Raw genomic sequence first — 18004 nt, forward strand, 5'->3', positions numbered from 1 at the left:
TATTCTATCTAGAACACCTCTAACTGACCCTTGTCGATCGTCTTCAGCTATCGCTGACAGCAGCGACGCAGTGATAGCCTCTGATATGTGGATACGAACATCGGCATCGCGACATACGACAAACGACATGCTCCCTGCGCCATACACACGTCGGCATCGGCTCCTCGTCCGAGAAGGGTTGCATCTTTCGAAATTCGTGTCTGCGTTGGCTTGTTCCTTACGTGTATGTTGTCCTTGTCGTTGACGAAGGTGACGATAGCAGGTCTGCCATCTTCCAATGACAGTTCAGAACATCCGCGTATGTCTTCGCTTCGATGCCAACAGACAAAAACCTCGACACTCAACCCTTGTCTCAGTTGTTACTGTTGGAACTGACTGCAAAGAGCGATACATCAGCTACTGCGAATGGCGAGGCAGAGTAAATTCTAGAACAAAGAGGACATACGAAATGCGAGTGGTCGGAGAGCAACTGAATGGCAATCGATATCCGTTTCTGAGGGGAAATGGGGGGACTGCATCCAATGGAGATGTACCGAATAAACATAGCAACCAAACCAAATACAGCCCTTTCTTTTCGTTGTAAGAGTATTGTCAGAGAGAAGACGCAACCAACGAGATTCAAACGTGAAAACAGTTCGATATGAGGCTGTTATCAGCGGCCTTGCCGTAGTTCAGATGTATCTGCAGCACGATACAAGATTCTCATTGGCTTGCTCTTCCCAAGCCGTCTAAACATGCCATATTTCTATTGTCAACCGATCCATGACGGACGGCGCTGCACATGCTGGAATCGACTTGAAAAGTGCACTTTTGCCAAACCAATGAGACGGCCCCATGCTGAACCACGCCTGCATGCACAGATGCAGCATGCACGCCCCATATGCATGTTGTGAACAGACATCCGTCGGATGCTGTACGGTGTTTTGGTCGAGTATCAAAAATCCTGCACGTCAAGTCCGCAGTCGACAGTACGACATGCGATCGTCTTTGCATCGTTTATCGAGTGTGCGTGGCTCATCCGAAGTTATGAGGCTGTGTGTGACCTTGCCATCGCCCCGACGGCTAATGGCATTAGCGAACCAACGATTTGACGTGGTATTTGGACGCCAGAAAAACAAAAACATGAAAGAACGGAAGGAATACGCGATCAATGGGATTACCGGGACGATTACCGATGTTGCACTGTCCACAGGAGAAGCAAAGAAGACAAGAAGTACAAGAAGTACAAGAAGTACAAGAAGTACAAGAAGTACAAGAAGAAATATGCAAAATGGATGGCATACCTCAGACGGAGTACTTTTGCCACATCAAATGGGTAGATGTGAAGCGGAACACCTGTGAGAGCAGGCGTGAGAATTAAACCAAACATAACTCTGGAATACAGTCACCGGTTATGCCCTCTCGATGTGATGGTGTGATGGGCGTGGTAAACATGGGCTGAGGGTGAACAAGATATGAAAAATGTCTATCTTGTTGACGGTTGGTGCACATCATCCAAAGTTGTTATCTATTACGACGATGATCCTGGCGCTGTCAAATAGGTCGACGGGCTAGGCTCTTGTCCGGAGCACACAGTCCTTCGTCGCCGTTCAATGTGGCCTTTTCTTTCTTTTTTGACCCAAACGGTGACTAGAACAGGAAGTTTCTCCGGTAGGAAAACGACAGATACACCCATCGTTCCATTGGGGGCGATACTTTGCGTGAGGGTTGACCCATCTGTTGCATTGTAGCAAAGGGACGAAGACATAAATGGTATACGAGGCGTATCGCAACAAATTAGAAATATTGAAATTGCCAGGTTGGCTGGCTGAAACTGCATTCTCAGAATGTGTGTCCGTTGTCTTTCCGTTGTCTATGCTCTCGTGTCTGTGCTTTTCGTCTGTTCTTCATGTCTGTTGGCTAATGTTGGTTTTACGCTGCTTGTGCAGTGTTGATTGGGATATTTCGTGCTGTTTTGCTGTAAATAGTGTCGTCTGTTGGCTGCACGTCGTTGTTTTGGATGCAAATGGCCACGAACAACCAATAGCATCAGTCGAAACGTCGATACAAGCTACGGTGTGACATTTAGAGTGCAGTGGCAACGCGGCCAACCGTCAAGTACGACCCTGCATGTCGTCAACTTTCTTTCTCAATCTTCTTTTATGGTTTCCGGCGCCTTGGCGTACCAATCGACCCTGGTTCCTGGTTGGTGGAATTGCTGTCGGTGGGAGCCAGCCAAGATGGGGAATAAAGACAAGACCGCGGAGAAATTTGACATGTCGAATAAAGTCGTTTGAGGAAAGATGGGTTGATAGGATCGTGGATGGATACACAAAACCATCCCGAAATTCATATTCTCACCCCCACGTACAATATCAACAGGGCTGGGCTATTGACAGCCGTGTTTCGGGTAACAGCCGTCGCACGGAAACGGCATCCATGACTGCCTTGGCCTTTGACGTATTTGTTTTTTCTTCTCCTTTTTTTTCAGCTGGTTCGTGCAATTCCACCTTGCATCCAGCCCCAACAGACGTTTTGCCCATAAATGAGTCCGCCTTTCTTTGTTGTCGAACACCCCTTTGATCAGTCTTGGGGTTGCACAACATACAACGGGTATTTTCGGCCTTCTTCCTGCCCAATACACTGCGGTGGACCGGTCACGTCTCGTCGTTTGATATGCAAAAGTCAGGTCATACGACTGTGTTAGCTTGTGGTCAGTGACATGCAAACAGGGATGACCCTTCCATGAGGTGGTATCAGGACAAGAAAATACAATCAAAAATAACAGTAACCTGATTTGTTTGTAATCTTACGTCTTTTGATAAATTTAAAGGGTAAGATATTACGCGGAAAGATCCACATTTTCAACATTTTTTGTCGATATTTTTTGAACTTCATGTATTGATTTGATCCGTCCCATTACAAATTGAAAGATCACGGAATAAGACAAAATTTCACTCGTGGAATTCGAGCCAATTCTTGTCTGAAACATTGCCCTCCTCTTTGAATATGCAAAGCAGATTGCTACAGACGTCCGTCACGCCCTTTCCTTTCCAACCCCTCGAAAACGTGGGCCGTCCACTTGGATACCTCGTTTTTCTCGTCTGTTCGCATCCATTCCCTGGGCCTGCCGTCCTACAGCGGCACTTTCTCCCCGTCCCGCTTTTGTTCATCCTGTGCTTGGACTTTCATGTTGCCATCCAGCAGGGCAAGGTTTTCCAGTCGAATTTTGAGAAGCCCATCACCCTCTTCGTCATGCTCATCCTCCTCTTCCATATCTTCTTTTTCATCGTCTTCCATGATCTGCTCTTGTTGCTCCAGTATGTCGTCGTTCATACCTTGCTCGTCTTCGCCATGGATGAGTCGTTTGTTAAACTTCAAGAAGAAAGAATGGTCTGGCTGAAGTTGACGGCCTTGGCAGACATAGGCTGCCGGCGTGTGAAGAACATCCTGGGTTGCACGGCGGAGGGCCAGCCACTCGAGCAAGAAGCTCGTTGGATTCGTGCAGAAGGACATTGTATTGCGGACACAGTCCTCGTTGGCATTGGGGGACAATCCCAGGTACTTTGCCATGGCCGTGGCCTCGTCGTACGTCATGTATAGACGTCCCGCAAGGATACCGAGTTCAATGGGCAGCCATTCCGGCACCGTGTGCCGCTTCTTTGGGAATTCTGGAAATGCGTAAAACCGGAGGCTGCTAAAGTCCAGCATGGACCGTGTTACGGGTGCTGCGTAGGCCACCAGCTGTGTGTATTTGGAAGCACGTATGCTGGGAATGAGAAGTTCCAGTTCTTCAGGGATGATAACGACGCCGGTCTGCGAGGCTGGGCACCACAGGAGCCAATCTACTGGGCGCTGCAACAAGCAAAAACGTTAGCAAGTGAACGTGTTCGACAAAACAAAAGGAACATGTACATACCAAGAAGTCGTCGTGGAACTGCTGCCCAGCCCGCGACGCATCGATTGTTTTCCTGAACTCTGTCGTCACAAACAGACGACTCGGGGTACCGTGGACAATACCGTATCGTTTCCCGATACTTGTCGAGGCTAGAAACGAGAACATGCCTTCGTATCCATTGTTACCAGTCAATTCCCCAGTTTCCACAAATTGGCGGATCGACTTGGCAACGGTTCCGTTGAAGCGCAATGCTTTGAAATCGATGTTGTGCTGGGCGCGACGTTGTTGCTCAACTTGGACCTCCACCTCTCGCTCTTGCTCTACTTCTTCAAAGGCGCCTTGTAGAGCAGCCGTGCCATGGCCTGTCGTCGACCGATATGTGCGCAGTTGCTCCGCAAAGCGTTGGAGCCGTGGATAGGAAAAGCCGTCCGTCTTCAGGACCGATCCCGTGTCAACAGTATCGTTGCCGTACATAGTTTCCAAAGTCTGACGCTCTGGTTGCTCCAGGACGCCGAGTAAAGAGTCCCTGGATGATGCACTTCGTAAGGTCTTCTTGTGCATCGTGAGAGCCTCCATCCGGCGGCAAAAGTCCAGACCATGGGATGCATACAGAGGCCGAAGCTGGTCATTGGCCTTGCATGTTTGCTCGAGAAGCCAGGCAACAACATGAGACGAGTTGACAAACACCTTTTTGTCCGTTTTGTCGGACGTTTCCAAGCCACAAGTATCACGAATGCTTTGGTCAACCTCGGGTGGCGCAAAGAACACAACAGACTGGGTCGTTCCGAGTTGGCGGAGTCGCATGGCGGCTACGGCGGTCAATAGAGATAATTCAAACGGGAGTAACATAAAAGAGAGCTCTAAAGTTTGGGGGCGGGGTGGGGGGGTACATACCTTGCACTGTATGGTCCTTCGTTTGACCCAATGCCAAAGAGGCGCTTCTCAATCTCGCACAAGACACAGTTGCGAAAGTTGTCGTCTAGAAAAAAGCCATGCACAACACCCAGAGCGTCTTTGTGCGACACAGGTGCTGTGGTGAGCTCCCCAGACGCCGGTAGAAGCGGGCCTGCTTGATGTGCTAGGCCAACAAATAACATCGACACATCTTCTTTGCCAAAGTTGAGGTTGGAACAGCCGAGCTCCACTGCCATTGTTGGCCACCTGCACGATGTCCCCGACTGGAGACGTTGAAGGGCCTCGAACTCGTGAACAGAAATATCCGAAGGGCACTTCCGCCGACTAGCCACAATTTCGTACGAAGATGGGCCTTGGGGACAGGTCGGGGTTGGTGTACTGGTCGGCATTGCCTTCGCACCGAGACCACTCGGCACATGTAGGAGACATAAATGGGTGAGTGTGAGCGGTGTCTGCAGATCATGAATCCACACGCTCATGGCGTTGTCGAAGAGGCGAAAGTTGGATCCAAGAGGTAGCAAAACGTCCGTAAGCTTGCATTTCATTTTCACTTGCTTGTAATGCGTTTGCTTGAAAGACTTTTGCGAAGAAGACAGGGAGATCGTTCCGGAGGGTGAGGACGTTGCAAATTTGTGGATTAGCGTTTCTGGCAGCCCTTTCGCATCTTTCGATATGGTAGGGGGTTGCGAGCAAGCAACATGCGCTGCGATCTTCCATGTGGTAGCCCGGTATATGGTAATGCACTGAGGTGTTTTCAGTTCGAAAACAACGGCCAGAGCGACCGTTTATTTTCCGGTAGTAAATCCTCGAAAGGTTCAATCTTCATTTTCTTTCTCTTGGTCCTTTGGGGGCATTTCTTACATCCATTTCTGACCCAAACACCGTCTTTCATTGTGCAGTTACAGGTCAGTGACCCAAATTGAGTTAGAAAGAAGGTCATATTTGTTGCAGGCTTCTTCCCACTCTTTCGTTTTATTCTGGCGACGGACGTTCTCGGCTTGTTTAATTCTGTCGTACAGATGTGTGAGGTCTTCCGATTCATATGCAAACCGGGATCCAAACTCATTGGAAAGGACCGTCTCGTCATAACGTGCGATTTGAGATCGATGCCGAAGGTGCTTCTGTACTCGCCGAAGGCGAGACATGGAGTCCACATCTGGTAACTGGAGAACGTCGAGGAGGTTGTGTGGGAACGCGGGCGGATGGTCATCGACCGTTGGATAAAGGGAGCCGCAAATAGTATCAAGAATCGCCCATTGGTCAAATATTTCCAAAAGGATGCGGCTTCTCATTTCGACGGTGCGCAGGTCTGTTTTGGAGATACAGCTCACCAGGACGGAGACTGTTGCGGAGATCTGATCGCACGCTGCCTCTGCTGCACCCTCCGTCATTTTGGCCACGGCTTGGCTCCACAGCGACGAGGACTTGGACCGGGCGTCCGCAAGTATGTTCAGTGTGTCCAAGACGGATCTAGAGAAGGCCTGCGTGTTTTTGACGGCTGGATTTAGAGTCAGGTTTGAGTGAAGGCTGCCGTCCTCGGAGAATGGCGTTGCATTTGAGTTCCCATCGACCTGGTTTCCAGTCGAAACGACAAGGCTGTCCAAGTACCGCCTGCTCGAAGGTAGAGACAGCGTTCGATGATCGTCAGGAGCTTGCAGTGGCAATGCTGGTATCTTTCGCATGGTGGCCTCCTTGAACTGTGACAGTCTCTTTTGCAGGTGCTGTTGAGCCACGTCAAGGGACGTTTGGAGCTTCGAAGCGATGCTGTGGATTAAGGCTTCCGAGGTCATCTTGTCATGCTCGGTGCAGCATTCCCAGAAATGGTGTCGCTCCAGTTTGGCAAGCTTCCTTCCCAGTTTCTTCTGCAGCAGGCTAGTGAGTGCCGGAAGCATGCCTTGGTGGACACAGTCGTCGAGCAATTGGGACAATAGCGTGCAGGACAGAATCTTGTAAGCAGCATAACCAGTGTCTTGTCCCAGTGTGAGGTGCAATTGTCGCTGCATTGCCACTCGAAGAATGAGCCACGTAGGAAGTCTTCGCCACGGCGTGTGCCCTTTGCCAAAGCTGACGTCGTCACGGACGCGTTTCTTAATTGGCGAGACCGTTGCTGGACCTCCCATTGCCTGTAGCACGGAAAGAAGCATGTGCGTGATGAGGTCTGGGGTTCCAGCATTGCGAAATTCGGCGACTTCTTTGCCTTTTTAGCCTTGGCGGCGAAAAGAGCAATGTATTCGGAGCTGGCCTTGTCCAGGAACAAAGCCAGGGTCGATTGGAACTGTTTGTCGGCAAAGTCATCTTTGGAGATTTGCACGGCACGCGATGGGAAAGTCCATTTGAGGGCATCTTGGCACGCCAGAACATCCTGGGATGGTGGCGCGGCCTCGAAGGCCTCAAAGACTACGTGGCTGTGACCATTAGCTTTCGAACGTCACGGTGTCGGCAGCACATTGCCATCTTGGAGAGGAGAAGCGACAAACCCTTTGCTGGAGTACATGAGCAGAGCAGCATTTTGTTCCTCGATGTAGAATGTGATGACTTTGTCGTCTTGCGTGAGCCTCTGAAACGCCTCGAGCAGCGATGAACTGTCCGGTGCTCTCCGTCGGTGCTGCTGAACGTCGAAATGCAGTTCTCGACCGCCGTCCAGGCACCACGGAACTCGTCTGGTGTTGTCGATGTCAGTGCGTCACAAGCACGTCGAATGCAGTGCATGATGTCGACTGCGATCTTGTCGAGGCTGTCATCTTGGCCAGCCGGCAGCTGCGGAGGCAAGACAATGTCAGGTGAGGTCCGTTTGCACCTGCCTCCATGTCCGTCTCACCGTCTCGTATCCAAGATGCAAACCAGAAACAGGCAGCGAGGCTTTGCAGAAACACATATCTAGCGGGTAAGACATCGTTTGACCGATGTTTTTGATCCTTCTCATCTTTCTGTTTGTTGCAGCATTCCTGCAAACGACCATGTCGCCGCACTCCGTAAGACATACAGTTCTTCGAACCATGTCTCATTGGCCAACACCACCACAGACCTTCCAACCAGAGGCCTTCCACCGAAACATGGATATTACGCACCCGACAGACATTGTTTCGGTTGCCAATGCAGTGCCGGTGGAATGTCGTACTTGCGATTGTGCTGGTGACAGATGGTCGCGTCACGCATCGTGGTCACAAAGAAATGGCTGCCGCAGCTGACGCACTCCATCATGTCATCCATGCAGACAACACCGCCGGAGCCATTCACTGTGCCTATGCTCTGGCCCCGTGGCCGGTCTAGGCCTCTTTGTAGGTAGCTTACCGAGGGTGGGCTCGCGCTGTCTCTTCATGGACTTGCACGTCGTGGGGTATCGCAGTCCTCTCTTTGCTCACCTTGTACGCATTGAGCCTTTTCCGCCTTTGCGCCAAGACCCTTCCTATCGTCGCCATGGGCCCTGGGAATATCTGCATCGTTCCCCTTCACGTCGTCACTCTGTCAAATCGCCCTCCTCGTCTGTGCTCTGCTCCTCGGTTAGATTCGTTTCGCGGAGGCTGTCTGACTCGTCGTCTTCGTCTTCGTCTTCCGTGTCGCTGGGAATCTCAATCAGCTCGGGTGCAGTCGGCATTGGCGGTGCCACGGCGTGGCCGAGCAGGTCCAGCTTGGCCCGCTTGCGAGTGGCCTCCAAGGGCACGTGGTGGTCTCGTGTCTGGCAGCCCGGCGTGCCGTTGGCGCGCTCGCAGCACTCCCAGTAGAAGCCTTCGGGGAACTCGGCGCGCATAAAGTCGGAGTCAATGATGCCGTGGCAGTCCTCGTCGTGGTCTGCCCAGAAGTCGCCTTCGAAGTCAGGTGTCAAGTAGGCTAGAAAGGGGCATGTCAGATATTGCTTGTGAAGAAGCGAAGGATCAACAAGGGACATACACTCATGGAAACGGCACACGGACGGGCCGTTCTTTGATTGCTCCGTAAAGACACCCTCGCAGTCAACGCACACCATCAGATTGGTCTCTCCGCAGATGTCGGCCTTTCGCTTCGTGCCACAGGCTTGGGCGGCTGTAGCAGTGGATGCTTGGAACTTGTCGAGCAGTTGGCTGGCTTGGTGCTGCAAGGTCGTGTCCTTTTCGCAGAGGGCCATGAGGACCAGGTACGCAACCCTGTCGGACACCTGGCTGATGCGCTGCATCATTGGTTCGCTGTTTGGATTCAATGTCTCCATTGTGGTTGTACAGATGAGAGGAGAGCGAAGCAAATACAGTAGTGTAGATTGACAATGTATTCAATTAGTGCATCAAAAGCGCGGCGTGTTGTTGACATCGCCAAAACGGGACATGGCGCTAGTCCTTTTTGGGTCTCAACGTAGCGTCTACTAAACCCCAAACTCAAACGTTTCCATCCAAAACGGTGTGCCCTCTGGAGCATCTCCAACGAAATAAACAATATCTTCTAGTTGATGATGTCAATAATATGGCAGGTTGAGAACGTAATGGATCATGAAAATTGTTAAAATACTAAAATGTAATTTTGTAAACGTTTAATTCGGTTTGATATCAAGTAAGAAATAAGTAAATTATTGTATTATGTTTACTTTTTTTCCGGTCATGATTTTCTTTTCTTATCTTTTTTTTCTTTTTTTTCTTTACTTCAACGAGCCTATCAGCCCGGAAAATGTAAATAAAAATATCTACAAAGGAACAAAAAAATCATCCATAATTAATAAAAACAGCGGGAAAAAATCAGGTCCTCCCGACAGAGTCCACGAGCCGGCGGATAAAGTTGCAGTGCTGGGCGTCATCGGGAATCTCGACCACGTTTTACAAGCACAGGATCGGCCCTATCGACAATTGCAATCAAATAACGGGTTATTGTATCCCGCCTATCGGCATCAATCAAAAGGACAGCGGCAAAAAGCGGACATCGAACGCAGCCGTTGTAGAGTCCGTCCCCCGCTTCCTACTGCTTTTTATAAAATACAGTGAGAAAATCAAGCGGAGACAATGTACGACAGACCGCAAATGGATTTACGAACGCGACGTCCCCCTGTCATATCCTAAAATCAAAACCTTGTTCCGTCCCACAACAGCTCACGCTGCTGGCATTCCCCAACGGTACTCTTGTTGCATTGCCATTTACGTTTGCGTGCAAAAGTGTGCTCATCATGGCCTTCACGTTGTCTCTTCTCGCCCTGACTGGCCTTGTCGTCCAGGGCGCCGTCGCCGCCAACTGCACGCGCGACGTGCTGGCGGCCGCGGCCTCGGCCTACCTCGCGGGCGCCGCGGCCGGCAAGCCGCCCGCCAACGTGGCGCTGACCAATTTTACGTACGAGGAAAACGACGTGCCGCTCGACATTGGCAAGGGCATCCTGGCCCGGCCCATCTCGATTGATTTCAACCGCACGTTCCTGGACACGGAGGCGTGCGGCGCCTTTATCGAGTACAATGCGGCGTCCAACACGCCGCCGTACGTCGTGATTGCGCGCGTCTATGTGGCGCCGGGCAGCAGCAGCGGCAACAGCAGCGGCACACCGCAAATTACTCGCATCGCGTCGGTCGTGACAAAGCCGGGCGACTGGGCGTTCAACGCGGCGACGCAGCTGGCGGCGGACAAGAAGGAGGCGTGGCCGGCGATCCCCGCGGGCCAGCAGGACACGCGAGCGGTCCTGAAGGCGGCGGCCGACGCGTACCTGGACTCATGGGGCAACACGACGTTGGCGCCGCCGTTTGGCACGACGTGCTCGCGCATCGAGGGCGGCACGACGACGGGCCAGACGGGCAACACATGCAAGATGCAGCCGTTCCCATCGCCGCTCACGATTGGCAACCGGCGCTACATCATCGACCCCGAGTACGGGGCTGTGGACATTTTCAACAATTTCCCCTTTATCGACACGGCCAAGCCCGACGGGACGCCGAGCACCAACCTCTACCGGATCGAGGGTGGCAAGATCCGCTACATTCACGAGCTGACGGTGTGCACGAACAAGAACTGTGGGCGATAGGGCTGCGTTGCGTGAAGGTGCGCGTTGTACTATGTATGGTAGTCATCCTAGTGTTATCCTATTGTAGCAGGCAGTGGAAATTGAACAATCTCATGTCTTGCCCTAGAACGGCATCACGCCCGTGCTGTTGACAATTTTGCCGGCGTCGGTGTCGCGCTCGCCCGCCACGACCTGCTGGATCAGCTGGCCGCCCACAGACGGGTGGCCCGCGCCCATCTCTATGAGGCGCTCTTTGATGTTGCCCAGGTTGGTGACCAGCATGCCGGGCGAAATGGAAAAGGTCTTGACGCCATCCGGCAGCAAGACGTGGTGCCAGTTGAGCATCAGCATGTTGAGTGCGCACTTGGTGGCGCGGTACATAAAGGGGCTGCCAAAGTACGTCTTGGGCCAGCCCGTGGCGGCGGGGGCCGGGCCGGCGTAGTAGGCGGCGGCCATGTTCTGTTGGGACGCCAGGCCGCTCGTCAGGAACAGCAGACGCGGCTCACGCGACTTGATGAGCAGCGGCGCGAACGTGTACGTCATAATGTCGGCGCCCGACACGTTGACGTCAAAGTCCTGCGTCCAGACCTGGCGCCGGCTCACAGCGCCAGTGGCCAGCTGGGGGTCGACGGCATGGCCGGCGTTGTTGACAAGGGCGTCGATGTGGTCGACGTCCTTGGCGACGGCCGTGAAGGCGGCCTCGATGGACGCGTCGCTGGCCACGTCAACCTGCAGCAGGTCAATGGTGCTCCGGGTCTCGGGCACTTCGGCCAGCACCTGGTCGCGTGCGGCCTTGCCTTTGTCGAGGGAGCGGCAGCCGAGGAAGATGCGGTACGGCGCGGCTTTGTCGTTTTGGAGCAGAGCCTTGACAACTTCGTAGCCGAGGCCGGTGTTGGCACCCGTGATGACGACGATCTTGGACATGATGGACGGTGGGAAGTATAGAAATGAGATGAAACGATTTTATAACGTACGGAGTATCTGTATGACAGTGATCTGGGATGAGAAGAGGCCGTATAGGTGACAATGCAGGTTTTATGGTAGACAAATCGACACTGAGATATGCAGAGACGTGGATGCAGAGCCCTTTTATAGATGGCCAGCTCTCGAGGCGTAGCATTGCAAATAGCACTCGGATCCTTTGCGGGGCATGATTTTTCGAGGATTTTACCACGGTGTTACCTGTTTTGCAAGCATGCTCAACGACATTCTAGTAATTTTCAGCAATGTCCAGCGTCATTGAGCGTGCTCTCATGCCCTGCACGTGCCCAAAGCGGAAACGCTTCCGGAGTTTAATATTGAAATTGCGATCCGGACTTTGTATACAGGAGCCCGATATTGCCCAATTGAGCTTAGCGCCAACCACTTTTACAGACTTACACCGTGGTGATGGCAATGACTTGTTCGTTCGCCGGTGGCCGGTGCTCATGCATGCCGTATTGTGTGTTGTTGGTGACACATTTGTTGAATCTTTGAATGAAAAGCGACTTGCATATGTGGGCTGAGGGAAGCGGAAAGAAAGACGGAAAAATAATCTGTCTTGGTGAATATGGGCGAGGTGGACGTCCTGGGGCGGCTACGTGCATTTCATGACATATCATGGCCCAAGGGACCAAACAGACATACTGGACAATGAGTTGAATTACAAACACAATAGGCGATGTAGTCGTAGTCGATTTAGAAATAAGGTAATATGGCACTATTTCTAGTCCACCATCTGTGGCCTCATTTCGCCCCTACCTTGTCCAGCCTCCACTGGCAAAACCGTGACCGAATAGACAGCGGCATGGATTATCCGAAGCAAGATCCTCGACACTCACATTTGTCTAGTTTATGCTGGAAATAACACAAATGGACCAGTTGGCCGCGATCGAATCTACTATATTTAATGTAAGACAGGATTCTGCTGTTTTCCTAGCTACATTACTCCGTTATACACCGAGTACGACACAGCAACGTTGGTGTCCGGCTCCGGCATCCTGTCTTCATTGTTGCCAACCCGTACGTATCGCACAGCAGTTTCCACACAATCTCGTTTACCAGCTGCTCCACTTCCTACCATACGAAGAACACGTCCTTACTTGTTGATTGGTGCTCCCAAACGTCCAGTATGTAGAGCGCTGTAGACTGTAGGACTAAATCTGGTCCCAGAATGTAGCCGAGAACCGGGCCTCGTCCCTGGCTGTTGGCACACCTCGAACAGTTCTTTCTTCATAAAAAAGTATTTCCTTCCGTTCTTTCGTTATCTTCTTACGGCATTTATGATTTTAGGCTGAAGATGGTGGATCTGTGTCATTGTTATCGCGCATCCCTTCCGTTAAAATTGTAGCTCTATAGGAAACGAAATCATTTTCGTCTTTGCTTCCCATTTTGACGTTTTTATTTCGTGGCTTTCCCTTATCGTATTTTGTCTACATCCTATATTACATCGTGGTTTCGAAGCCCCTCGTTGTACAGTGACTTGATTGCCACATCCATCAGCGCCAGAAAGCGGTCCTCCTCGATGCGCACATGGGACGACTGCCATGGTTTTTCTGGGTCGCCTCGCCGGGCGATAGACGTTTTATTCTCGCCGTTTTCATTTTTGTCCCCTTCCTCTTCGTCCTCCCCGGGCACCGCCATCTCGGCCTGGGCACTGAAATAGTTGTGCCCCGTCAGCGCCGCCAAGTTCCGGAACCCCTTGTGGCCCAAATTCGCGGGCTGGACCTCGACGACCGCGCCCGCGTTCTCGCGCATGAACATGGTATGCGTGAGACCCGCGCCGTGGACGCCGACGAGCACATCGGTCTCCTGGACGAGGCGCAGCTGGTCCGGTAGCGACAGCGTCGCGAAATCCACCGACTGTACGACAACATTCGGGTACCGTTCCTGCAGCGTGTGCAACAGGGCCGCATGGCCCAGCAGCTGGCGGCTCCCGCGCCGGTCAATGAACGTGACGACAATGTCTTTGTCGCTCGCGCCCCCGGCCGACGCCGGCCGCGGCCCGCCTTGTCGCGGGACCTGATAGTGTTCAAAAACGCGCCGCACAAAGAGCTGGAGCAGCGGCGCCGCGCGGCAGTCCCGCACGACCCAGTCGTTCTGCCACAGCGGGTTGCTGCCGCCGGACAGCGGGACGATGATGTTGGCGCCGCCGCTGGCCGGTTGCAGAGGGCGGGGCACACGCGACGGATCGTTCATCATGTCCGCCAGCTTGACGATGGGGTGGCGGGAAAAGAACCGCCAGAGGTCAAACGTGGACTCCTCGGCGTACTCGTCCAACATGACGACGTGGGTGTTGTCGAGGTCGTCGGGGAACCGAAAGTACGGCGCAGCCGCACCGTCTGCGCGGCCATCGTCTTGCTGCTGTGCTATGCGCAGCACATCGACTGACATCATCATGGACCATATCTCCATCAGGCTATGCCATAGATTGTTGTTGCCTTCGCGCTTGACCAGAAGCACAAACGACTTCGTCTCGCGGGGCGTGCTCGTCTCCAACACCTGCTGCTCCGGCGACGCCTCGTCGTGGGACAACGACACAAACTTGTCAAACACCCGCCGCGGTCCCGTGTCGAACCAAGATGCGGCGATGCTCTCAAAGGGGATCAGGCCGCGCGCTGTCTCGTTGGCGTCGGGCCGGCGGCGGATGGGGCAGTCCAACCGGAACGTCTTCTGGCCCGCATCCCACGTCGCACTGGTGCCGAGGCAAAACGAGTCGACGCCCTTGTCGTCTCGGACGTGCGCATGGAAGCACGTGAGGCGGGACCGTGGCAGTGTGCCGCCGACTGGGTCGCAGTACTGGATGGAGTGGTCGCGGAGGTCTTCGAGGTAGGCCGTGGTAAACCGCTGGGTGCAGAACCCGTCGTGTTTTGGCGGTGGGAGGATGGAGGGCTCGTCGAGTTCGGGGATGGAAAGCACGTCCAACGGCACGGCGGACAACGGCGCCGGCGACGGCAACCACGCGGGAAGGCCGGGAAGGCCGGAACAGCACGGCCCGCGTGCCGGGTCCCAGAAAGTGAAGACGGCCAGCGTCAGGAGGAGAGCGAGGGGGATGTAGACTGCCCGCCGTCGCAGGGGCAGAATTGGAGAGCATCGCCGCAGCAACATCATGGCGGATGACTGTGGAAAGCCCACGGGAAACGAGGATGTTGGAGAGACGTAGAAACGACAGACATGGAGAAAACAAAGGAGAGAGTCAACGAAATCATGCAGGAGAGGCGAGAATGAACGCTCCAGAAGACGGGCGTTAAAAGAAGGTTAAGACGAGAGATAGGGGTGACATTACACTGTGAGAGGCTGGACGTCGGGCCCCGTAAAGGCAGGCCCGCCTAAGGGGCTTTCCATCTTTGTTTACGGTCGTCGCCCCACCACTTTGTGCGACATACAAATACGTGTCAGGGGCTGTGTATTTCAGGCCCATGCACTGTTCACCCATGGTTCAGGTAAATGAAACGAAAAACGACAGGCAGCCATGAAAGGAGGACGGTTTTACGACGCGCCGTATACGAAAGTATGCGTCTGGGTGTGATTGTGGGGGCCGGCGGTTGGAGGCGATTTGTTAGGGGACGTTTGCGTGCGCTAGCGCTAAACCGGACATCAGACCCACAAAATACGGCGACGGGGGTTGGCTCTCCCCGGGACCCCTGCCCTGGAGGAGTAGACGCGAAAGGAAATCCGGCGACCCGCAACCATGTTAACGGCGACACCTACGGAGTAAGTCGTACATGCACGTTGAATGCAGACCCCTTATTTCCAAAACAAGCCTGCCCCTGGGCGTATTTCTTCACTCGGCCGAGACGTGATGTCTGTCAATAAACATGTAAACATGGGGTGGTGATGGCTCGTCTTCTTCGCCTATTAGCCGCAAAACGGGGGTGGTCTGGGTGTGGTCTGGGTGTGGTCTGGGTCTGCTCCCTCTGCCAAACTGCTGGCTGCGTACTGCGTCCGTCTCCGTTTTCCCACTGTTTCTACCTGGAACGGTCGTGTTACCTGTTCTCAATTTGATTTTCTTCCAATTGATATATTCTCCTTTGTTTTTTTTTTGTCTCTTTTTTTTTCGCACCGCGCAACACTCTCCTTCATCATCACCATATTGTCTCAAAGTTGACCAACCTTCGGGTCGTTACACGGAATGGTTTGTGCACCGTATCCCGCTGCGGTCCGGCTGGGAAATGTGACACTTTCCAACCACATGGTTGCTCGAGGCATGAACATGTCCATCGGATCACCACCGCAACCATTGGCCTTCATGCCGCTCGTGTACGTCAGACAGACCAAAGAGAACCTTGCTGACAGAATACTGACGAGATATGTGTGCTCGCTAGGCCGCTGAACAACACACTTCTCTACGGTACGGACGGATACTGTCTCGCGGGCAATCCGGGCGCCGGTCCGTGGACCAATGCGGGCTGTACGACGTTCCGCGGTGGCGCATACGACTCCCTGGCATCCTCCTCCCAGACCACGGTGAGCGCGAATGTATATCCATACGACGGTGCCAACGATACGGTGCTGGGGGGGTCGACATATCCCAAGTTCACGCACGTGGCCGACACGCTGCGGCTCAACGACAACGTCACCCTGGACGGCTTCCCGCTGAGCATTGCCCTGAGCGACTGGGGCGAGCAGGCGTATACGCCGATGATGGGCATCGGCCTCGGCACGAATTCGACGCTCCTGAACCTGCTCGCGTCGTCGGGCCAGATTGCCTCCCGGAGCTGGTCCTATTTCTGGGGCCGCACCACCGTCCCCGGCGGCGCGTCCGGCACGTCCGAGCAACTGGACGGCAGCGTCGTCTTTGGCGGCTACGACCGGGCCAAGGTGACAGGGGCCAAGTACACGCAGTCCATGACGGCGACCGAGCCCGGCTGCCCCTCACAGCTCCTCGTGACCATTACGGACATTGTGCTCAACTTTGCTAACGGCAGCGAGGCCAGCATCTTCCCGGCCTCGAGCTCGGCCGCGATGACGGCCTGCCTCACGCCGGCGCTGTCCACGCTGATGTGGCTGCCGCTCGACCCCTACTTTAATACCATGCTCGACTTGACGAACAACTCCATCTACGCCATGGGCCGGTCGGTCGGCATTTACTACTGGAACATGCGCTACGAACCGTCGGGGTTTGATCCGTGGGTTTTGTTCCTCCCTGTTTTTTAAGGCGATATCATGACTAACTTTGTCATACAGATACGACGGTGACCTAACCATCACGCTCCAGTCCGGCCTCTCCGTCCGCATCCCCAACGACCAGCTCGTGCGTCCCCACACCGCCATCGACCAGACCACAGGGGACATCCTCGTCAACACGACGGCGCCGGACCTCGTGATTGACTCGCTGCAGAACGTGCAGGCGACGAAGCTCGCGCAGCTCGGCTGGCAGTTTTTTTCGTCGGCGTATCTGCTCGTCAACCAGGACGCGCGTGAGTTCACGCTCTGGGCGGCGAATCCGACGGCTGCGGAGGACCTGGTCGCCGTGGACACCACGGGCGCCGACATCACAGACTTTTGCGCGGCCTCGGCGGGAACGAACACAACGGCGGGAAGCGGCAGTGCTCCCAACTCTGGGCATGCCTCGCCGCCCAAGGGCGTGATTGCCGGCAGCGCAGTCGCCGCCGTGGCCGTCATTAGCATTGTCGTTGGTCTCCTGGTGTGGTGGCTTCGGCGGCGGCGACGGCTGCAGGGGACGGCACCCGTCAGTGGTGCGGAGCAAGAGCGTCCAGGGCTCGGCGTGCCGCAAGCAGACCACGCCGCTGCGGATCACGGCAGCTTCACTGCCTACAAAAAGACGGGGTTGGACGGGAATGCACTACCGCATGAACTGTACACGAGTCCCGAACCGAATGAAATGCGGTACACGATGAAGCATGATACGGCGCCCAGAGAGCGAGTGCAGTACGAACTGGAAGGATAATTAGACCATTGTTTTCATAGATAGTTTTCACAATAGTCCGCCATAAAAGCGGGAAGGATTACCACAATAAGTACAGAGTACTGCAATAGGACATAATGCCTCACTGCAAAGACCGCCAAAAAACAGCGGCCCGCGCCAGCAAAAAGTTGCGGCCAAACAGCGCTTTCTCGCTTTAATGTGTATGAATTAACTCATTTCATATATGAAATTTCTACAAAAATACCCAATATTAAAACTTTCCATAAGTCAATATTATTTTGCGTCTTTTTTGAAGGTAACGGGGAAGGTCAGAAACCCAAACGAGTTATGTCCAATACAATACAGTCGCCTACCACCTCTCACCGATGCAATGTCAAAGAAGCCCAAACTCATAGCATAGATA

At 53.6% G+C, this 18004-nt stretch overlaps 8 protein-coding genes across 8 annotated transcripts; 2 read left to right on the plus strand and 6 right to left on the minus strand.

The window, feature by feature from the left end:
* Positions 1–3114: 3114 nt before the first annotated feature.
* On the minus strand, positions 3115–4681 carry SPSK_01675 (uncharacterized protein; the record flags this gene model as incomplete). Its single annotated transcript, XM_016728582.1, has 2 exons — positions 3115–3834; positions 3899–4681. 2 exons carry the CDS (start codon positions 4679–4681, stop codon positions 3115–3117), a joined length of 1503 nt encoding a protein of 500 aa, XP_016590163.1.
* A 28-nt stretch (positions 4682–4709) lies between these two features.
* Positions 4710–5337, minus strand: SPSK_01972 (uncharacterized protein; the record flags this gene model as incomplete). The annotated part of the gene is made up of 2 exons (XM_016728870.1): positions 4710–4737; positions 4772–5337. The coding sequence occupies 2 exons, from the start codon at positions 5335–5337 to the stop codon at positions 4710–4712; spliced, it is 594 nt and encodes a 197-aa protein (XP_016590164.1).
* Positions 5338–5691: 354 nt separating this feature from the next.
* Positions 5692–7685, minus strand: SPSK_01548 (uncharacterized protein; the record flags this gene model as incomplete). Its single annotated transcript, XM_016728457.1, has 5 exons — positions 5692–6761; positions 6818–7197; positions 7270–7349; positions 7376–7549; positions 7611–7685. 5 exons carry the CDS (start codon positions 7683–7685, stop codon positions 5692–5694), a joined length of 1779 nt encoding a protein of 592 aa, XP_016590165.1.
* A 564-nt stretch (positions 7686–8249) lies between these two features.
* Positions 8250–8975, minus strand: SPSK_01945 (uncharacterized protein; the record flags this gene model as incomplete). Its single annotated transcript, XM_016728843.1, has 2 exons — positions 8250–8620; positions 8681–8975. 2 exons carry the CDS (start codon positions 8973–8975, stop codon positions 8250–8252), a joined length of 666 nt encoding a protein of 221 aa, XP_016590166.1.
* A 939-nt stretch (positions 8976–9914) lies between these two features.
* SPSK_01904 (uncharacterized protein) lies at positions 9915–10754 on the plus strand (the record flags this gene model as incomplete). The annotated part of the gene is made up of 1 exon (XM_016728803.1): positions 9915–10754. The coding sequence occupies one exon, from the start codon at positions 9915–9917 to the stop codon at positions 10752–10754; it is 840 nt and encodes a 279-aa protein (XP_016590167.1).
* A 102-nt stretch (positions 10755–10856) lies between these two features.
* Positions 10857–11657, minus strand: SPSK_01919 (short chain dehydrogenase; the record flags this gene model as incomplete). The annotated part of the gene is made up of 1 exon (XM_016728818.1): positions 10857–11657. The coding sequence occupies one exon, from the start codon at positions 11655–11657 to the stop codon at positions 10857–10859; it is 801 nt and encodes a 266-aa protein (XP_016590168.1).
* Positions 11658–13151: 1494 nt separating this feature from the next.
* Positions 13152–14822, minus strand: SPSK_10407 (uncharacterized protein; the record flags this gene model as incomplete). The annotated part of the gene is made up of 1 exon (XM_016736832.1): positions 13152–14822. The coding sequence occupies one exon, from the start codon at positions 14820–14822 to the stop codon at positions 13152–13154; it is 1671 nt and encodes a 556-aa protein (XP_016590169.1).
* A 1081-nt stretch (positions 14823–15903) lies between these two features.
* Positions 15904–17622, plus strand: SPSK_01638 (uncharacterized protein; the record flags this gene model as incomplete). The annotated part of the gene is made up of 3 exons (XM_016728546.1): positions 15904–15971; positions 16037–16840; positions 16899–17622. The coding sequence occupies 3 exons, from the start codon at positions 15904–15906 to the stop codon at positions 17620–17622; spliced, it is 1596 nt and encodes a 531-aa protein (XP_016590170.1).
* Positions 17623–18004: the final 382 nt, after the last annotated feature.

This window comes from Sporothrix schenckii, assembly GCF_000961545.1.
Source record: "Sporothrix schenckii 1099-18 chromosome Unknown Cont42, whole genome shotgun sequence".
Taxonomy (NCBI): Eukaryota; Fungi; Ascomycota; class Sordariomycetes; order Ophiostomatales; family Ophiostomataceae; genus Sporothrix; species Sporothrix schenckii.